Source organism: Branchiostoma lanceolatum, chromosome 13 (assembly GCF_035083965.1).
Source record: "Branchiostoma lanceolatum isolate klBraLanc5 chromosome 13, klBraLanc5.hap2, whole genome shotgun sequence".
Lineage (NCBI taxonomy): Eukaryota > Metazoa > Chordata > Leptocardii > Amphioxiformes > Branchiostomatidae > Branchiostoma > Branchiostoma lanceolatum.
The window spans coordinates 4,931,551-4,952,367 of record NC_089734.1 but is presented as its reverse complement, the minus strand read 5'-3'; the positions used below and the strand labels follow the sequence as shown (position 1 = coordinate 4,952,367).

General features: G+C 40.5%; 3 protein-coding genes across 6 annotated transcripts in view; 1 reads left to right on the top strand and 2 right to left on the bottom strand.

Annotated features, from left to right (window-relative positions):
- Positions 1–9,594, top strand: part of LOC136446848 (ATP-dependent translocase ABCB1-like) — a 30,539-nt gene extending 20,945 nt beyond the window's left edge. For all 4 annotated transcript variants that reach the window (XM_066445465.1, XM_066445461.1, XM_066445462.1 and 1 more), the window contains exons 19-29: positions 19–123; positions 1,303–1,380; positions 2,051–2,134; positions 2,899–3,102; positions 3,513–3,613; positions 4,029–4,169; positions 4,729–4,885; positions 5,779–5,976; positions 6,309–6,515; positions 7,403–7,549; positions 7,887–9,594. In XM_066445465.1, the coding sequence (XP_066301562.1) occupies positions 19–123; positions 1,303–1,380; positions 2,051–2,134; positions 2,899–3,102; positions 3,513–3,613; positions 4,029–4,169; positions 4,729–4,885; positions 5,779–5,976; positions 6,309–6,515; positions 7,403–7,549; positions 7,887–8,084 (1,620 nt within the window). In that variant the 3' untranslated portion in view covers positions 8,085–9,594. The remainder of the gene's footprint in view (positions 1–18; positions 124–1,302; positions 1,381–2,050; positions 2,135–2,898; positions 3,103–3,512; positions 3,614–4,028; positions 4,170–4,728; positions 4,886–5,778; positions 5,977–6,308; positions 6,516–7,402; positions 7,550–7,886) is intronic.
- A 10-nt stretch (positions 9,595–9,604) lies between these two features.
- On the bottom strand, positions 9,605–14,548 carry LOC136446855 (putative methyltransferase DDB_G0268948). The gene is made up of 7 exons (XM_066445490.1): positions 13,652–14,548; positions 13,237–13,375; positions 12,484–12,644; positions 11,846–12,056; positions 11,546–11,646; positions 10,687–10,824; positions 9,605–10,204 (listed from the first exon to the last, which is right to left on the bottom strand). Exons 1-7 carry the CDS (start codon positions 13,726–13,728, stop codon positions 10,090–10,092), a joined length of 942 nt encoding a protein of 313 aa, XP_066301587.1. The 5' UTR covers positions 13,729–14,548; the 3' UTR covers positions 9,605–10,089.
- Positions 14,549–15,341: 793 nt separating this feature from the next.
- Positions 15,342–20,817, bottom strand: part of LOC136447156 (vacuolar protein sorting-associated protein 41 homolog) — a 31,643-nt gene continuing 26,167 nt past the window's right edge. Inside the window, exons 18-30 of the mRNA XM_066445854.1 lie at positions 20,561–20,608; positions 20,216–20,312; positions 19,858–19,899; positions 19,604–19,654; positions 19,202–19,339; positions 18,610–18,664; positions 17,799–17,939; positions 17,041–17,102; positions 16,743–16,817; positions 16,524–16,623; positions 16,284–16,328; positions 15,779–15,855; positions 15,342–15,407 (exon numbers count right to left, since the gene is read on the bottom strand). Coding sequence (XP_066301951.1) covers positions 15,342–15,407; positions 15,779–15,855; positions 16,284–16,328; positions 16,524–16,623; positions 16,743–16,817; positions 17,041–17,102; positions 17,799–17,939; positions 18,610–18,664; positions 19,202–19,339; positions 19,604–19,654; positions 19,858–19,899; positions 20,216–20,312; positions 20,561–20,608 — 997 coding nt within the window. The remainder of the gene's footprint in view (positions 15,408–15,778; positions 15,856–16,283; positions 16,329–16,523; positions 16,624–16,742; positions 16,818–17,040; positions 17,103–17,798; positions 17,940–18,609; positions 18,665–19,201; positions 19,340–19,603; positions 19,655–19,857; positions 19,900–20,215; positions 20,313–20,560; positions 20,609–20,817) is intronic.

The window sequence follows — 20,817 nt, the reverse complement described above, 5'->3', positions numbered from 1 at the left end:
TGTCTCCCGTTCCCCCAGGCCTTTGCTGCACCAGAAGGTAACCAGGTTCTGGACTCCATTGTGGTTCTGGCTCTGATGTTCCTGGGGCTGGGACTCATCGCCCTCCTATCCAACATCATGGAGGTAAAACTCCTCAATACATACGCCGCAATAGTTACGCCGAAGGGCGGTTATACCGGCTATAAAGATACAGGTACAGATACATCATAAGTCTCCTATCCAACATCATGGAGGTAAAACTCCAGTCATAACCCTATCTAACCGTAACCCTGATTCGGCCCCCCCCCCTCATCATAACTTCCAAACAGTATGGTGTATCATCACCAAATTTGCAGGGAGTGATGTTCACGTGAACGTTAATGATTTCAGTAGTTTGGGTAATGTTATCACGTAATATGACGTAAATATGACGCCATCGATGTGATTTTTTGGCTAAATATGGAATTCCCGTAATATCTAATGGAATTAAACAAAAACGTGTGGCTTATTGATGTCAAGGTATACCAAGACATCTGATGTCAATGGTAACTACATCATGGTGGTAAAACTCCTGAATACATCATAAGTCTTATTACAAAGTTGGTTTTAAGAATAACATCACCAGGAAGCTCAAAACTGGTTTGGTTCAGGTCCTATGGTGTTGTAGTTGAGAACTTGAGAGTCAGGATGACTTATAGTTAAACCCATTTAGAGATTGCATCAACGATGTTCAGCTAACTGTATCATGCTATAATTGTAATTTCATGTAGCGTTGTAGTGTAAGAGGTGTTTTAGGCTTGATAAAGTGTGGAAGGAGTTCATACTGTAAACCAGGGTTGCTAGGTTCCTTGGGTGTTCCCAAAATTGCTCTCTTATCCAACATCATGGAGGTAAAACTCCTGAATACGAGTCTTAAAGTGCCAGGGAAATGCAATTTTCTCTATCATTCACGTAAAAATCTGGTCTTTTCTGAAGACATCTTTAATAGATGCAATCTTTAAATCGGTTGTCAAATATGTCCTCTTTGCTGGGACAAGTAAGTGATGGCAATTGCCCCCTGTTAGCTAGTGTGACATCATAACATCATCAGGAAGCTCTAAACCCAGTGTGACAGTGTAAAAGACTACAAACTTAGCTTCTTTTTCAAATTTGCAAGTTGTGACGAATTGTTCATAGTTGCTTTATTCAAATTTTTGCCACATGATAAGTTGTTGCCTTACAGCTATCGATTCTGAAGATGGCTACAAGTATGACAGAAAGTAGTCATTCTTATGCTGAACCAAATATTTACAGTTTGAATGCATTTCTTGTTCTTCGTCACAGTTCTACATGTTTGCCAAGTCAGGAGAAATCTTGACCAAGAAGATGAGGCAGCTGGCCTTCACCACCATGCTGAGACAGGTCTGTATCTGTTCAGTATCCATATTTGTATACATGTACAACAAGTCCTTTACAGTCGGGTCGTGTGGCATAACGGCAGGGTTTTTGGCCCAGAACCCGAGAGTCCCAGGTTCGAATCCCCTGATGCCACCAATCTCGTGCCCTTGGGAAAAAGGCACTTCATACGACTTTCCCCACTCCAGCTAAGTGTAAAAAACAGCTATATTATATGTGTGGGTCACGATATCAGCAATAGCAGCTTGTGTCCCATGTGTATTGCACTGTTGCAATTCCAATAAAAGCCAAATCAAAGAACAATAAAAAAAATCCAAATACAGTCAAACCTGTCATATAAGAAAGTGGAAAAATTACAGTCAAAACTGCCCAAGAAGACTACTCAGGGGACCAATAAAATCTGGTCTATGTGAACAGGTGGTCACTATAGACAGGATTCTTAATGATTGAGTCAAGGGAAAAATTATCTAAGGGGCCACCAAAAAGTGGTCAAATATTGGCCCTATGTTGAGATGGTTTGACTGTAGACAAGTGGTCAATATAGACAGGATCTCTAATGCCTGGGTCAATGGAAAAAACAATCTAAGGGACCACAAATATAGTCAGGTGGCCCTTATGCACAGGAATATACTAGTATGCTGGCAAAATTTTAATTTCTGGCTATTTCTGTTTTCAGGAGATTAGTTGGTTTGACGACCATAAGAACAGTACAGGAGCGCTGACTACCAGGCTGGCAGCTGACGCCTCTATGGTGCAAGGGGTGAGTACTAACTCTATTTCAGAATCTGCTTGTTAAAGATGAAAAGTTAAAATCCTTCCCACATCTTCCCGTTTACTGTTACAGTAAATCTTGAAACTTTCACGGCATGGTTTATTTTCACGGTTTTCGGAGCAATCTCTCAGTCAAAAATCTGTGTTTCATTTGTATTACTAGTATTAATTGCTGTTCTACAGAATTCTTTCAACCTCATTTTCCCAATCTCCAAGCAGATCTCCACGGTGCGCCGAAAATCGTATATGCTAGCCAGAGAAGGTCCAGTCAGCCGGTAAGCCCCTACGGGGCGGACTGGAGCTTACCAGCTGACCGGACCTTCTCTGGCTAGCATATACGATTTTCAGTACACCGTGGAGATGCTTGGAGATTATCATTTTCCCTCCTCCTGCAAAACAAAAGCCACCGCAAAAGTTGCTAGATTTACATTATAGAGCGGTGCCTATGTATGTTTCTATATCCCTTGACCCACACAGTTGTGCTAGCACTAGTTATATCCCTGAAACTGACTATTTGGGTTTTTGTACATTCAGGTCAAAGATTTACTGCAAAAACCTTTTTCCCTCCTAACACAAAAGTTTCAAAATTTACAGTATAGAGTGGTTCTTATCTCAGTTATTTGAGTTTATCGCAAACAATGTGAAAGGGAAGGCAAAACAGGCGCTTAAGCACCTTTACAAGTTGCCCTCCCACTTAGCACTACATGTACTTATATCCCTCAAACTGACAATTTTGTGTTTTGCACATTTCAGGCCACAGGGATCCAGCTGGGTGCCATCGTGGAGTCGGTGTCCCTGATGGGGATCTCCATCATCATCGCGTTCATCGCGGGCTGGAAGCTGACGTTCGTCGTGCTCGGGTTCCTGCCGTTCCTGGTGCTGTCCGGCGCCATGTCGCAGCGGGCGCTGCAGGGGCATGCCGCTAGGGACAAGGAGGCCCTCGAGGAGTGTGGCAAGGTGATGTATCACATCACTGGTCTTTATTTCCATATCATTAAGAGGTGGTAAGGTGGCCACGCGGTTACTAATATTGTTGGTGACTCAGAATCTAAAGGTTCTGGGTTCAAATCTAAGATTGCAATGCTGTGTCCTTGGGAAAATAAGGTTTGATTAAGGGCATTCTCTTGGCATGGTGTATTTACCAGTAGATCATAACACAACAGGCAACATCAAATATAATCACCTATCAGCACCAAGGACATGTTTGTAACAGCCAATCAGCACCAAGGACATAAATACAGGAGCCAATCATCGCACAGCTTATAACAGCCGGTCAGCTCCAAGTTCAGGTTCACAGACAAACATAATTGCAATATATAGACGTGGTGGTTTCAGACATTAGATGTCCTTTTTTCATCCCTGTTCAGCTTGCCACAGAAGCCATTGAGAACGTGCGGACGGTGGCAGCCCTGACTAAGGAGCCCATGTTTGCTGACAACTATAACAAGTCCCTGTATGGACCATACAAGTAAGCCAGTCACACTGAATAGCCCCTCAAAAAATACATGCGAAATTGTGAAGTGTGGCAGGAGATATTGTAAAATGCACAACACGGGATGTCCTAAAGAAGTGTTTATTATTTTTGAATATGAAGGTGATAATAATTTTGTTGCCTTGCAGTTATTCTAAGACAAGACTAAAAAGACCACAACTTTTACCACTTCTATGGCTTGTGCAATGTTAGCTCTACAAATGTGTGCTCAAAGACTACACAGTGTTTGAAAGATTAAAAGCAACATTTTGTTTCCATACAGGGAGTCTAACAAAAAGGCTCACAACTTTTACCACTTGTGTAATGCTAGCTCTACAAACGTGTGCTTTCTCAATGACTACACAGAGATTGGAAGATTGAAAGCAACTGTATTTCTTTTGTTTCCACACAGGGAGTCTAAGAAGAAGGCTCATATCTTCGGCTTCTCCTACGGGTTCTCCCAGTCCATCCAGTTCTTTGCCTACGCTGCCGCCTTCAGCTTCGGAGCCTGGCTCATCACCATACAGGAGATGAAGTTCTATGAAGTCTTCAGGTAAGCTGGCAAGGCGGTCTTGTGGTTAGGGTTATTGACTAAAGGTTCTGGGTTCGAATCTCTATCAGACCCCAATGTTGTGCCCTTGGGAAAAGTCACTTTATACCTATTTCCTCACTCCACTCAGGTAAATATGAGTAGTACTTCTTCTTGGATGGGACGTAAAGCCAGAGGTCCCATTTTTGAGGAGAGCCACACCTCGAGCATGGTTAGGAACCCTCCACACTTAAGAGTTGGAGTCCATCCCGGTGTGAGTGAATCAAACAGATCAGTCTGGTCTCATGCAGCTTGTACCGGTCCTTACTTTTCAAAGCTGGTATTTTTGAGCTGTCTTGATTAATACCTCAAATTGAAAAATTTTGCTGTTTTTTTAAGTTTGAAGTTTTTGTGGTGACCGACCTTTTACATTAAACTCATCACTCAAAAACATATGTTCTGTTTTCCATCGTGTTTCAAATACTGTTTCAATCAATTATTTTCCCAAACATTTCATACATTTTCATGACTACCGGGTGTTGTGACTCTCTCTGACCTTGAAATATCCATTCTGTGACCCCAGGGTGTTCTCAGCTATCGTGTTCAGCGGAACTGCGCTGGGGAGAGCAAGCTCATACGCTCCCGACTACGCCAAGGCCAAGATGGCCGCCGCCAGAATATTTGACCTTGTGGACCGCAAACCACAGATAGACAGTGGTCATGAAGGTGGTGACAAACCGGTAAGTAAAATACAGGGTAAATATAAGAAATGCTGGAGATTTAGAAACCTAAAAAGTGCATGGACTGGAGCAGACTAAATTATCTCCTTACAGCAGGCAGGTAAACTACAAACTGAAAAAAATTGGGCGACATACGGGCTTATTTTAAGAACACTGGAATGTTTCGTTTGTAAGTAACTTACAATAACATACATGTTGTTTTTAAAGCTATTGTTGAGTCTGTCAAAAACTTAAATGCAATACTTGATATACAATCAACACCAAGGACAAAAACTGCTGCATTCAATCATGCCACCATCTAATTTATAAGAACCAATCAGCAACAAGAACATTGACTATCACAGCCAATCACAACACAACCTAGCATATAAGAACCAATCAGCAGCAAGGACATGAACTACCCCAGCCAATCACAACACAACCTACCATATAAGAACCAATCAGCACCAAGGACATGAACTAGCACAGCCAATCACAACACAACCTAACATATAAGAACCAATCAGCACCAAGGACATGAACTACCACAGTCAATCACAACACAATCTACCATATAAGAACCAATTAGCACCAAGGGCATGAACTGCTTCAGCCAATCATCATAGTTTGTAACAGCCAATCAGAACCATGGACACGAACTACTGCAGTGGATCATTACAGTTTGTAACAGCCAATCAGCACCAGGGACATGCACTACAACAGCCAATCATCACAGTTTGTAACAGCCAATCAGCACCACGGACATGCATGTCCAGGTGCAGCCATACCTGTGCAAAAGCCTATGTACAACACCTAGTATTCTAGATTCCTTCCCAATACTCAAACAACAAAAGATAAATAAACAGCAAAAGTAGGAGGAAAACATGACTTCATTTCTTTCTGTTTATCTACAGAGTGAGGTCGTTGGCAACATTACCTTCAAGGACGTTCGTTTCGTCTACCCGACGCGACCGGACATCCGGATCCTAAACGGGCTGAACACGGAGATAGAGGCAGGACAGACGTGCGCGTTGGTCGGCAGCAGCGGATGCGGGAAGAGTACCAGTGTCTCGCTGCTTGAGAGGTTCTATGACCCTATTGACGGCAATGTGGTAGGTTTTCTTAAGTTCTTCTTATGTTCGTACATAATCTTCATTTCACATTGTAACATATGGTGTTAGTTAGCAAATCAGTATAGACTTGGCTTGAGTATGAATGTTAAATTCCATTCAAAGCAAAAAGCAAAAGAGCCAGAAAAGTTTGTAATCAATCACTTTGTGATTTTGGTTTAGCTGTAAACCACTTTAAGACAAAATTAGCTGTTTATGTCATGTAAAAGTTGTAGCTAAAGAAAGTGATATGTAACAAACTTGTACAGCTGGTTGTCAACTTTTTGATACTGATGAAATTTTAACCAGAAATGTTTGATTAACACCCGTCATAGCTGATTGACAACCGAGACGTGCGGTCCCTGAACATCCAATGGCTGCGCTCCCAGCTGGGCATCGTGTCCCAGGAACCAATCCTCTTCGACATGTCAATCGGAGAAAACATTGCGTACGGCGATAACTCACGCGAGATCAGCCAGGACGAGATTGAGGAGGCGGCGAGGTCGGCAAACGCTCACGACTTCATCTCAGCTCTGCCTGATGTAAGTCCAAATTCTCTCCACTACATTATATGAAAGATCTTTCTCTGCAGCTTGGGTAGCAAACCCTCACGGCTTCATCTCAGCGCTGCCTGATGTAAGTCCAAATTCTCTCCACTACATTATATGAAAGATCTTTCTCTGCAGCTTGGGTAGCAAACCCTCACGGCTTCATCTCAGCTCTGCCTGATGTAAGTCCAAATTCTCTCCACTACACTATATGAAAGATCTTTCACTGCAGCTTGGGTAGCAAACCCTCACGGCTTCATCTCAGCGCTGCCTGATCTAAGGATGAATTCTCCCTAATAAGACAATTCGCACTGGAAAGTTCATCTGTGTTGGTAGAAGTTATTCTGAATCAGTTGAAGTGTGAATTGCCAACAGTAAAATTGATGGAAAGACAATTAGCATACAAGGTGCATTTGTGTAATCTCCAAGCAGATATGAGGTGTGATTTATTTTCCCCACAGCTCATCACTTTACTTCAGCTCTACTGACGAAATCCTAAAGTGTCCTAAAGAAATCCATTATAGAAAGTTTTTCATGATTCTTCCTCTTGCTTCTTTGTATAGACGGAAATGAAAGAGAACAAATAAGTCTTCTTTTGGCAAGTTCATCTAAACATGAGAAACATGATATGTCAGTATTGCTTATCAATAAGTGCATTACTAGTGCGGTCAGAAAGGAACCTACGGGAGCTAAGGAAGCTCGCGACAAACTGGACTAAGTGGAAAAGATTGAAGGAAGACTGATTGCAGCTGCAGGATGTTTCTACTACTGCAGCAGCAGAAAACAGTCGACTACTACTAAGTGCATTAGTAAGAAGTTTTGGAATATTCATGTACATGTGGTTTGTATCCACCTATTAAGTGTATGTTTGTCTCCCCCAGGGTTATAACACAGGAGTAGGAGACAGGGGTACCCAGCTGTCCGGGGGGCAGAAACAGAGAATCGCCATCGCCCGGGCGCTGGTCAGGAAACCCAAGATTCTGCTGCTGGACGAGGCGACGTCTGCTCTGGACACGGAGAGTGAGAAGGTAAAGCACCAAATATAATGTATCTGATATTTGCCAGGTGTTAAAAAAAAAGCGATTCTGTAAAAATACTTTTGACTGTACACAAAGCCCTAGTCATACAGTCAATAATGAGCTTTGCCAGAAGAACAAAAGTCGAGCGTATTTTTCACCTAAAAATCTACCGTCACATTAGGGCTTGGAGACCTGCAAACTCACTCACTCACTCACTTACCCCAGACTTGAACTTTCTATTGTTGAAGACATTTATGGTTTGTTTGTCTGGGCTGTCAAGGCATTGTGGTGGTCTACCTGAGTTACATAATTGAGGTTCATCCAATATGTGCTATGTTTTCCTCAGGTGGTTCAAGAAGCTCTGGACAGAGCCAGCCAGGGGCGGACGTGCATCGTCATCGCTCACCGCTTGACGACCATCCAAGACTCTGACAAGATCGTCGTCATCAACAAGGGGAAGAAGATCGAGGAGGGCAAGCACGAGCAACTACTGAGAGTCAACGGCGGCCAGTACAGGAGGCTGTCCCTCATCAGCCAGAGATAGGTGCCCGACAAAACTTACTCACGAGACTGTCCAGATATTAGTGCCCGATAAACAGTACAACACAGGGCAACCACGAGCAACTTCTGATGATTAGCGGGGACCAGTATTGGAGGCTGTCCATTATCAGTTTGAGATACAATGTAGGTGCCTGACAAATTGGAATACATGATGCTGTTCATTATTAGCCATATACTCGTGCCTGATTAACAGTACAACACTGCCTGCTCTCTATCAGATTGCTGCCTAGATAAGCAGTATATAAAGGTCAAGCTCTTCATAAAAAAATGGGACAGATATCAGTGCCTGAAAATAAGCCACAAGATGTTCATTCTGTGAATTGCACTCATTTACTCCATTTAAGGCAAGATAGGAAAAGAAAGCTGAAATTAAGCCTGTTTTGCAATAAATTATTTACTGTCAAGAAAGCATGATTATGTAATAGACTGACAACTTTCTTGCAGTTGTCACCTTAAGGAAATATCTGTTATTTCTGTATTGCAGAAAAAAATAATTTGGCTCTCCAAAGAATTACTCTTTTGATATTGGTGCTATTTAATATGACATGCAATACAGAAATTTTATGCTTGCAGCTGTTATATATTGTCAAATATTTAAGATGTAAAAAACATTATAATATTACTTATTGCTGTATAAAGTTGAACTAAAACTGAAAATAACTCATCTGAGGAATAGATTGTCCTCATGATTTTTGCTGTTGATATGTGGAAAATGGTTGCTATGAATGCTACATTAATATTGTACCTTACCTGCAATATCTTATAAAAAAAAGACAAAAGGCTGCAAGTGGTTTGAAAAAGATAGCTGCTAATGAAACTAACCCTACAAGTAGAGGTACATGATTTGCATGTTCAAATGATTTTGATTGAATGCATGTAGATCTTTTGCTTTACTTGTTTTGTACATAACATTATTGACTGTTAACAAATGTTCCAACAAAAGTTGTTGCATACTTATTGATGTATTACATGTACTTAATGGGGCCAACACTATATTACAAGGGTAACATCATTTTGTAATCAATTGATTCTCAAAGGTAAAATGGAGTTTGACATAACTTTGTAGAAATTCAATATTCATATCATAATTTTGTTTAAAAAATATGGAATATATTTTTCCTTTTAACCCAGATATCTAACATAGAAAAAAGGCTGCCATATAGGTTTTTAGCAAAATCATATTTTAAGTGTTTGAAATGAGATAGACTTTATTAAGTCAGAATATAGTTTCAAGTATTACAGACAGAAGACATGACATTAAGTACTGGCCAGGTCGATAATTATATGCAATATAAAACTTACAGTACCGGTACTTATGATACAGATCGACATTTTGAATTCAAGTTGTGGAAAAGTTTGATTATTGATTAATACATTGTACATATTGTTTCCATTATGATGTATAAGTGCCAAGATAATCAGAGGCTACAAACCAGTTTTAAGGAGAGCTCACAAATATAAAAGTGTCCATAACATTAAAAATGGATTCCGAAGCTTTTGAAATTCTTTCTCTATTCTTGTGTCACTCTACAAGTTATATGATCAATCACCATAACGTTAAAATGAATCTGATCTTACTATTAAAGATCAGACAAGATAGCAAAAGCATGAAGAGAAATATCATTCTCAATGCTATGTTTATACAAGGAGGTTACAGCTTCCTTGGTTTTGTAGCGTGCGTAGTCCAGTGGCTAGCGATCTTGCCTCTGGAACTAGAAGCCCCAGGTTTGATCCCGGCTGTGTCGCTCACCCGACATGCACGCTACTGGAAAGGGTCACAGTCCTTAGAACGGGACGTTAAGCCGTGGTCCACTGTTAATTGTGCTTGTCGAAAAGAGCTAGGGGAATTTCCCCGGTACAATGAACCTGTAAATACTGTACATAGCGTCTGTCTTCTCTGTTACGACCAGTGGAAGATTAGCTCATCTGTTCATCGAGTTCATTTTAGCTAAACTGGTTCGAGATCACTCTCCTTTCCTTTCCTTGCTTTAAGCTGATGTTTGCTCCATGTGTGGTTTCCTGGCCATGAGTAAGACAACAGGATAAGATACATGAAGGATCACTTCCTCTGGGGGTTTGGTGGTCTTCACGGCTTCATATAACCTGGAGAAGGAGTATAGGAGAGAAGAGTGTGGTATTTGTACGGTTTAAATTTCATTTTTCCAGTTCTTCTAGCATTCTAAGTATAAAGACATACAGACATAGATCAATCCGAGGGAGAGTTTTTACAGATCCTGATTAAATTCTGTCCATAGAAACTGAATATTTTTCTTCTAAGATCCTGAAATTGCATCTAATATTGATAGATCTGTTCATTCCACTATCATCAGTATTGCCATCTTCTATTCCACAGAGAAGACTACATTGCAACTTCGAATCCCATGACGCCACCGATGTGGTGCTGAAGGGAAAGGCACTTTACACGACTTTCCTCACTCCACCCAGGTGTAGAAATGGGTACATTGTTCTCTGTACGTGGCACTGTTAATATAAGTAATAAAAACTTGAGTGCAGTGCCACGCCGTCCTTGTCTGTTCAAAAGCGAAGTAAAAAAATGCTTCTATGGCACTTTTGTGCACCAGTACCTCTGCTGTAGCTTCTGTAGAATGGCACCTTTGTCCTCAGGGTTGTGCCTACAGTACTCCCTGTACGCGGACCAAGTGGACAGGTAGCCGATGTACCCAGGCAAGGGGTAGTCCACCTCTATAGTCATGGAGTCATCCCTGAAGGTCACATACACATATTAGGCATATTCCATTCTAAAATGTCAAAGAGAAAGTCATCCTAGTTTCTAAAAAAAATGCTTTCCCCCCTCAGAAGATGACCGCACGCCAGAACTGCTTGTCTAAAAGGGTGGCGTCGTGTGGCATAACGGCTAGAACATTCGGCCGTCAAAAAAGGGAACCCGAGTTCGAACCCGGCTTACCCCCAGACATGTCTGGACATGTGCCCGGACGTTGTGCCCTTGGGAAAGGCACTTAACACAAATTCCCTCACTTCACTCACTCAGGTGTAAATGAGTACCTAACTTCGGTTAGGGACGTCCCTCCGATAGGACGTTAAATGGAGGTCCCGTATTTGGGGAGAGCCATACCCCGCGCACGTTAAAGAACCCACCACACCTTTCGAAAAAGAGTAGGGGCATGCCCCAGTGTGCGATGGTCCAAACCTTACAGTCTGGTCTGGGTTGACATCTTGAAAAGGTGATAGTCACCTGTTATGTCAATTCTTCCACAAATGTGCTAAATCTAAATTAAAAAAAATAAAAAATAAAAAAAGGTCCGGACCCGTTAGACTGGTCAGTTAGTGGTGCTTGAACCCCATTGTTACAATACAAGGATGTAACTCTACAAATCTTCAGTCTTCTTTTAAAGTTAATACTATAAGAAGATGGTATCTTATCACTCTTATAACTCTTGCACAATTACTCTTGTATGACCTTACCTGACATTGCCTTTATAAGGCATTGGAATATGTTGATAATTGTCGTCAATATGCCATCGCTTTTCATGCCAGTGGTCACGAATGGGACTGTCATATTTAAACTGTGGGAAAGTGACAGAGAACAGTTTTTTGAAAAGCTGCAAAATTTGACTAACAGGAAAAGACACGTGTTTGTATACTTTGGGGGGGGGGTGCTGCACTAGAGATCTCGGAGAAGTGGCGGGTTTATTTTACCCAGTGGATTAATGTTAATTGTGGTTAGCAGTTACTGTTATGTTTTTGAGACGGATCATGGCTCACCTCAAGAAAAATTCTATTCAGTTCTGCAGTGGTGTCCTTGTAGCTGAGATAGTTTATCCCATAAGTGTAGACAGCCAGACAGCCGAGCGGCCTCAGAACCCGGTCCACCTCTTTATGGAATTTGGGAAAGTCGAACCAATGGGCTGAGGTCCCACAAGAGACCAGATCTACACTGGAGTCAGGAAGAGGAATGTGCTCGGCATGACCTACTCTGGAATTCAAATAGATGAAAGATGAGAGTTGTTTCACTCAGGCAGACATAATAATGTACATCATTATCATCACTACATTTCAATGAAGTGTTTCTTGAACTTAAAACCACCGCAAAATTTTGTTGCCCACCTATCCCCTAGTCTACTATTGTCTCAAATGCAAACTTAAACCACCGCCAACACTCCATTTTCTCCCTTCTGCGAAATTAAAACCATGCAAACTTAAAAAATTCAATGCATTTACAGTATTCCATGGATACGTTCAGATGATGTCAGTCAAACTCTGCAAGTTCATCTTCGTGCTATCCTTTTGTTTTGTACCATTATCTGCTATTTTCTCCTAACCATACATGTAATTACTGTGTACTATGGTTCACCTTTTGCTTTGCAACTCTCTTTCAGGAAAAGTGCTGATGGTACATGTACCTGTACTGGACATTATTGAACTTGTTTTGTGCCGTTGCCATGGCAATCTGAGCCTCGCTGATATCGATGCCGGTGACCTGCTGGAAGTGTGGCGCCAGGATTATTGTACTCTGGCCTGATCCACAGCCGATGTCGACAGCTTGGTTCAGAGATGTAGTTTTCTGGGAGGTGTAATAATATTATGACAATTAGTTAAAATGCATAGTCATTGGTGTTAGGCAGTCATCTTAGCAAATGCTAATTAAACAGTTATGATATGTGTTGATAGGTAAAATTATCAATGTTCAAATTTTTTATATAACACAGAAAAACTACCTTCTAGCCATCATTGACCTACCTTTATTTAAGTAAATACCTGTCTGAAGCGATTAGGGTCATTTATTCCTTAGAAGGCTGCCCTACATGCCGGGAGGCATAAAGGGCAGTAAGTAATTCCTTAGAAGGCCCAGAGAATGCACTTTTTTTTAAAGTCATGCCAGTCTTTCTTTTTTACGTCAAAATCTTAATCATGTCAGTGATAAATCAGACTTAAAGCATATCTGTGTTAACTTGGTGAAATGACAAATCGTGGAAATTTGCACACTACAATCTTAGTAATAATCTTTTTGTTTTGTAACTTCATTGTTGGGAGAAACATTAATATGAATCTGCCAAAAGAAAAATAATATGTGGTGACTTGTACAATCATAACAATAAACAGCATCAAAACAACACAATACATCATGGGTTACAACTGTGAAAAGTCCACACCACCTTTTCCTTCACAAATGCCACTATTTTCTCAGCCAGCTCTTGACCATAAGTCGGGCGGAATTTCTGATAAGACTCGGCGTGGTCGGCTTCCTCATACAGACGGACTGTCATCTTGCGCCAAATGTTCTTCTCAACACACCTTGTGATAAAACCAAGAGACAATTTCAGCATGAACCTGAACCCAACGGAATGCAGCACCTAGAGTCCAAGTCTAGCAAAATAATATCATTTATTTGCAAATACATGCACAAAGGCTAATCGCAAGTACAGTATGGAATACTGATTATAATGAGTACGAAGTTGACGATATTAATTAAGACAAGATACCTATGCTCAGATACTGATAAAGTAAAATACTAGCTAAGATCTTGAAATAAAAAAATGTCAAACAAGGACAACAACATTCTCAACCCACCCTGAGCCTTTCAACAAATCGGCTCTAAAGAACAGATTGTGACGAGATGTTCTTAGTAAGGACTTTAAGAAAACCATTGCCAGAATTCTTCAAGCTGAGCCTAGATCCAAGAAAAAATAAAGAATTCAGACAGGTGAAAGGTCAATCTAAAGTGGCTATCCCATCATACCCTGCAGGCTTGATCAAGGACATTCACAAGTGGAAAGACTATAGCATCTGGCTGTAGCTAAGGTACAGTACATACAAAGACCACAAAGTACAATTTTATACTTTTCATACTGTAAAGATAGTTTTCAACAGAATTTGAATGAAGACGAGTGAAGTGACATTGTCAATAAGGGATTGTCTTTCAGACAAGAACTGTTATAGGCCTTTGTATGTACCATACTATTACATGTAAGTGCTTGCTTGTTATAATATACTGGTCTTTCCACATACCCTCTTCATGTCAGTGACCTCGTTCCACTTACATGGATCAAAAGTGGCCTCTAGCAGTTGATTGAAGGACTGCACCATGATGTTTGCCATTCTGCTTGTAAAGGGGGGTAAAGCAGTCATCCTCAATTGAGGTGAAGCGTAATGCTTTTTCAAGTAGTTAGTGGTAGTGCAATGCGGTTTTGCCACAGCTCGCCTTTTTGGCCAAGCACACCGGGTCACCCCTACTCTTCTCGATAAGTGTGTTGGGTTTTTTTACGTGCAGAGGTTTGACGCTTGAGGCTTACGCCCAAAGCTCCCTCATACACGGGGCCGCCGGCTTTACGTCACCATCCGAAATGACGAATGCAATCCCTTACAACATTGGTACTGCATTTTAATATTTTTCACTTCTATAGCGCACTATTGTACTCAACTATTCAGACCTTACGAAAGTTGCTGTACTTTTGTTGTGTCAATAAAGATTGTAAGTTTAACTTGTGTTTTCTACTAAAGACAAAAGTAATGGCCATATATATATATATATATAAATGGGCAGGTTTTAGAGGAAAAATTTAGCCTCCTGTCATAGATAAAAAAGCAGGATTTCTTTCTTTCTGATAGAGTAAGATACAAAGTTGCAGTCAGTAAATTATTTTAATCTTCTGTGCTACAATGTATTAGAAAATTAACATGAATTATCAAAAGTGAAAAATTACACAATTTGAACGGAGTTGATGGCAGGGGGAGAGCAGTAGAGAAAGAGAGTTAGCTACACTGGGGTGCTAATATTGAAATAGTAACAACACAAGCCCAGAACTCCAAGCAGCATATTTAATTCAAAGTCTCTGTAACATACAACGTTTGCATTGTTCACTTTGTAAGGAACAATATTCTTTTGTACATTTGTCTATCATGACTGCAGTTGTTCACATAAATCTTTACCAAGTAGTTACTCAGTGCTTAAATCTCATTTCCACTCTTATGTTCAATTATTTGTTTCTAGGGCAACAGTACAGAATAGAGTAGGGTCTATTGGCAATGATACTTGTATGGGGTCCTTTAAAGGCGTAAAGGGATTAAGAACGGTGTGTTCATTTCCGGAAGATTCCAGCACCAAGCAATTACTCAGTGGCAGTGCAGTGCTCAAATTTCATTTTCACTCTCATGTACAACATCTGCTGTTTCTAGAGCAACAATACAGAATAGTCTCTAATGGTAAAGATACTGGATTGTTGAATGATTTTGTAGCATTTAGGGATTAAGAACAGTGTGTTTATTTCCGGAAGATTCCAGCACTTCCCGGCCGTCTCCGCTGGGCATTACAAAGGGTACAGGTCTCCTGTGGAGGGACAAAAGAAATCTAGCATGAAAACTCATCCGTCTTCTAAAGTTACATGATGAAGGATCAAAGTCTACAAGTACAGTCAACCCTGGCCAGCCAACCACAGTTAGTCACAGCCACATCTAAACAGTCCCGTACAATTTTACTCTCTTGTCTGGAGCAAACTCTGTGAAGACTCTCTTGTCTGGAGCAACCACCCCCAGTCACCAACTATTTTCCTTAGAGTTCCATGAGTCGTTGTTGAGACCAAGTCTGACTGTATATGCTGCCTTTTCTTAGTCAATCTTTTTCTTCTCTAATTCTATCAAAAGTGTACAATTGGAGTGATGTCATGGTACATTTTTAGAAGAATGAAATAGTTGACTCACAGTGTTGTATGGCAGACAGTCCTGGTGGAACACATGGTGACAGTAGAACACTGAGATGTTACTGGCAGAGCGAGAGTCTGAGAAGAATAAACATAGTTTATAATAAACATACCTCAATGTCTTACTATATACATGATCACCTACATTTATGTAGTCTTTCAGTGCTCATCATTATCACTGGAGGGAGTCCATTCATAAAAATCTCCAAGTGGGACAGCATTGGCTTAACCAACAAAAAATGATAGATTCTAGTCATTTTTGATTTCGAAGTAATTTTTCAAAGTCTAAAAGTGCCAGCTTGTCAGGTCTATAGATCCAACTAGATGTCAGATGTATAGATAAGTTTCACTTTTCGAATGCTCACAAACGCCCACTCAAATGTCTACACTGCATGAAGCTCAAATTTCTGTTTTGTTCTTTGTTTTAGGATCTTTATGAATTCCACACAGCAAGTGGGAAGTCTTTGATGTTACTCTTTATCGAAACGACAAGAAAGGACACCTACCATCAACGATAACTGGTCCACTACAGCTTTCACATCTATCAGACTCTGAGGAAAATAAATATCAAAAACATCACTCAAAGGACAAGTTTTTTTAAGTTGTTTCACATACAAATAACATTATCCTTCCTGGTCTCACCTTAACAACAATACTAATTGACTACAGCTAACATGTGAGGGAAATGAATGAATAATGATTGATAAGTCTTGAAGGAAAGTAAGGAGAAAAGTAGGATAGCTGACCTTCGACCCGTAGTCCCCGTTTCTGCTGTCGGTTGAGTCGGCTCATCAGCGTGTAGCAGTCGGACACCAGGATCTTCTTACAGCCCTCACGCAGGGAGATCTGTCAATCAAACACAAACAGCCAATCAAAATCATCTAACAGGTGTCAATCAGTTACAACCAAAAGTAGTGCACTAGAAATTTGAAATTACATTTATCAGTACTGGTTAAGTCTCTCACCTGTAGGTTGAAGTCTTGAAGAATTTTCACTAAGGAATCTCGTAATCCTGGAATCTCAAGACCCTCCGGAATGCGCTGTAGGGGAGACATTATTCAAAAGTCAATAAGGATTTGAACAAACTCAAAAAGGGCAGGAGTTTTCCATGCTTAGGAAACTTCCAGTCAAAAAACAAAATCATTTTCTTTTCTGAAGCTTAGACAAAGCATACAGTGTCACATGAAGTGCATTCATTCCAAGGCATCTTAAAATAATCACACAGGCACCTTGATTTGTGAAGATCAAACGTAGCAGACTGACCTTGATGAGAATGATGGGGTCAACATGGGTTCCAATGTTCTGTAGGAGGCCAGTGATGAATGCTGGGAAAATGATGACATCAAATTTCTTTAGTCAGATACAGAAGAACCAGAGTATGATGTTCATTGTATTCATATTGCCTACAAAGCTGATATGTTATGCCAAAAGGCAGTTATACTAGCTATGTTTGTTCATTTGTTCATTTGTACAGACCCTTGTAGTGCCTAGTGCCACATAGGGCAGCAAGTTTCCTTGCTGTTTCAGTAGCAGGATATATTTTTTACAGGGAGGGGTTGTTAGCCCTTCTCCTTTAACATTCTCAAGGCAGCTCCTCGACAAGGGACCCCCATTATACGTCCCTTCCGAAAGACGGTGTGCAGCCTCAACCCAAGATGTACCCAACCCAGGATTAAACCGGGGTCTCCCAGTTAGCAACTAATTGGAACCAGGAGCTCAACTGTGAGGCTGCTACTAGTTGAGCTATAGGGACATCCCATCCCTAGCTACACAATATAGATACATGTTCAAGATAGTGTAAATGAATAGGTTGGATGATCTGGAGGACAGTTTATTGTAAATTGATCTGATAAGTAAAGCTTGGAGAAATTTGAGACACTTCTTTAACCTTTAGCACTCTGAAGTAGCCATTTGGAACCCAATTCCCTATTGGTCACAGAACAAGGCAGCATGGAGAAGGTTAGACAAGTGAAAGTCATTTCGAAATTGTATCAAGGTCATCAACAGCAGCATAATCTGACCTGGTTTGTCCATAGAAGAGCTGATCAAGTCTTCCCATAATTCCTCGTCGTCGTGTTCCTTGGCGAACTCGATGGCCTTGTCCACATCCTGCAGTTCCTCCGTGATCAGATGGAGGGCCTGCTTCGTGTTCCCCATGCGACCTGAGAAAAAAGAGTTACGTCTTGCCTTTAAAGGAAGCTAAAAGGTTTGGTTGCCCTGTGACTTCACTTGTAATACATTGGGGGCGCTGCAAAATGCAGAGGTGGGGAGGGGGAACATAAGCGTTCTGTGCTGTTGAGCTCATTGTCATCTGTTGTATATAGGTAGTAGGTTTTACCACCGAACCTTTTACTTTCCTTTAAACTATAAATAGATGTGACCTCACCACTTTCACTTTCACTTGTTCATTCAGGAAATTATAGCACTGGTTTTTAGACATGTTTAAATCATGTTTGAAGTTTTTTTATCTAATCCTTTATCTAAATTTGGTCCTACTTTTCTTTTATGTTGAAAATTACAGTCATAGTTTAATTATGTGACAGAATGACTGCTGGCTACACAGATGATATTTCAAGCTATCACAAGGAACTTGACCTGAGCCCAGAGGCTATCACCGAGATGGCTACTGACCGGCAGACGTGGAGAAGGCGTGTGATCGGCCGCTGCGCGACCGACCGATGATGATGATGATGGACATTAACACTTTATGTTCAGCACCATGGACAGGGACAATGTTTTGAATCCTAAAAAGCATTTACAAAGCACTTTTGCATCACAGATAGAATTTCATGAAAATCTCTAAACGCCTCTTAAACTTTGAAGAAGACTTACCCAAAAGAAAGACCATTTCGGGGATGAAGTTTCTCTGCTGACATTCTTCCAGTGCCTAAAGATTAATAAAAACAAACTCTGATGAACAAAATCCTTGCAGGAGACTCAAAGGATAGCAGTACATCCAGGCTCTGAGTCAAGAACCCTAACCACAAAGCCACTGTGCTACAGTTTCCCATGTTTCCCTCTCTTTTCCTTTCCGTCACAATAATACACATCGTACATACACTTGCTTAAGATACATCTTCAAGCAAACAAACAAACAAACATAATTGTTTAATGTTAGTGTTTATTCACCATTTGTTATCCTGTTATTGTTTTCTTATATCAGAAATTACTTATATCTACGTTGTAGCTCACTTCTGTTTCTTATTATGCTAAATCCGTGGCATGTGCTTATATTATTTCCTGAACTTTTCTCTGTTTGAATTATGTGTCATTTTGAATCATTTTGTAAAATGCAATAAAAATTAGAGAAAAATTAGAGAAAACAATTAGAGATATTAGAGAAGAAGAAAAAATTAGAGAAAAAAAATTAGAGAAAAAAAAAATTTGAGAAAAAAAAGACCAAACAAAGAGCTAGAGCTCTGACCTTCTGCAGCGGGTAGTAGTTACTGGAGCGGAGGAAGGGCAGCAGGCGGGCACGGTCGAACTCTGCGTACAGCTTCACCTGCAGCGCGTGGAAGTCCTGCCCGATGTGGGGGTCCTTCTGGAACAGGGTGTCCAGGTACTGCAGAAAACAGGTGCCCGAACATTTGTGGGAATGTTACACTATAAGGTGTCCAGGTACTGCAAAAAGCAGGTGCCTGAACATTTGTGGGAATGTTCTACTAAAGGGTGTCACAAATGCTGGACAAATGGCATGGTGCCAGAACAAAACTTCTAACATTGTATGCTCTACTTGACACATACTGACTTCTTACAAGGAAAATAATTGAAGAAACTGAGTTCTAGATGCCAAGAGATAGAATAGAAATGTAAGAATCCACATTACCAGGTAGAGTAGCTTTGGTCTTGGTTCCAGTTGATGAACAACCTTCTCAATCTGAAAAAAAAAATTGTGGGTGTAGGGATAGGCACTTTTTGTTGTGATGGTGTCTAAGTTGTACAAAGTTGCAATGATATTTATACGTATATATTCTATAAAATTTCAGATACATTCAGAAGAATTTGAAATTGAAAATGTATAAACATTTCTTTGCACAATATTTTCATGGCTGAACAGTTGTGACCCAAAGAAAGACTTACTGGGATTCTCTCCAGGTTGTCAATCAGCAGTCGAACAGCTCTCTGAAAGAAATCAATGATGTGTGAAAAGTCATTACTTGAACAAGGATCATGCAAATTGTCAAGGAAAACAAGTCAACAACCACCTAAAAAAACAAGTAGGAATGCTGAAAAAACTGTTCAGGCAGTTGGTTAACAGCTTTTGTTCTATTTTCTTCAACTTCCCGCATTGCAGATTTAACAGATTAATTGGGACTTACATGTACATATACATTGTACCTCAGTGACAACTTTTTCCTAAATTTAACCCTCTCTCCACCAATACACAAAACCCCCCAAATAAACTCCTCCCTCCCCTAGCCTGTCCCGTCCATTGTACCTCTGTGTCAAAGTCCATGAGCATAACGATCTTGTCCTGGATGGAGCTGAACAGGTTGTGTTTGTGGATCAGTGGGAACACATCCTCGTGGCCAAGCCTAAAGAAAAAAAAAACATTCTCAGCCTTTCAGGTTAATTAGTTATTCATAGAACCAGAGCGTTAGGCCACATGATAGTTTAGTGCTTCATACTCAATATAGATGTAAGATTTTTAATGAGTCTGAATGTTTAAGTAGGTGAATATTACAACTTGCAACATGTATGCTGAGACAATAGGTGTGTCTTTCACTTGTTCAATATCTCTAACATTCAGGTAGGAATGATTTTCAAACACTCAGGTACTTACTTCAGGTAGATAGCCAAGGCCTTGTCATATCTTTTGTCGTAGGTGTGCCTGTAAAGTGGTGATAAGACCAAAGTGAATTTACAAAGTAACACAAACTGGTGACTCTTTCCATGCTTACATTTTGGGATTTATAGACATTGTAATTTAATGCACAATGGTTAAACTACAAAAGAATCGAATATAGGAAATATAAAAAAAATTAACAGTTATAGATAAAAGCCTTGCAAAGACAGTCAATCAGTTTTACAGACCTAGAT

What these genes read in the sequence shown, in the direction of transcription:
- LOC136446855 (XM_066445490.1), bottom strand. Translation starts at nt 13,728, where the DNA reads ATGGTTTTCTTAAAGTCCTTACTAAGAACATCTCGTCACAATCTGTTC. An exon ending in TGGCATTTGTGAAGGAAAAG is followed by an intron (nt 12,645 to 13,236) that starts GTGGTGTGGACT and finishes TACACCTCCCAG; the next exon opens with AAAACTACATCTCTGAACCA. An exon ending in TGAATAGAATTTTTCTTGAG is followed by an intron (nt 11,647 to 11,845) that starts GTGAGCCATGAT and finishes ACTTTCCCACAG; the next exon opens with TTTAAATATGACAGTCCCAT.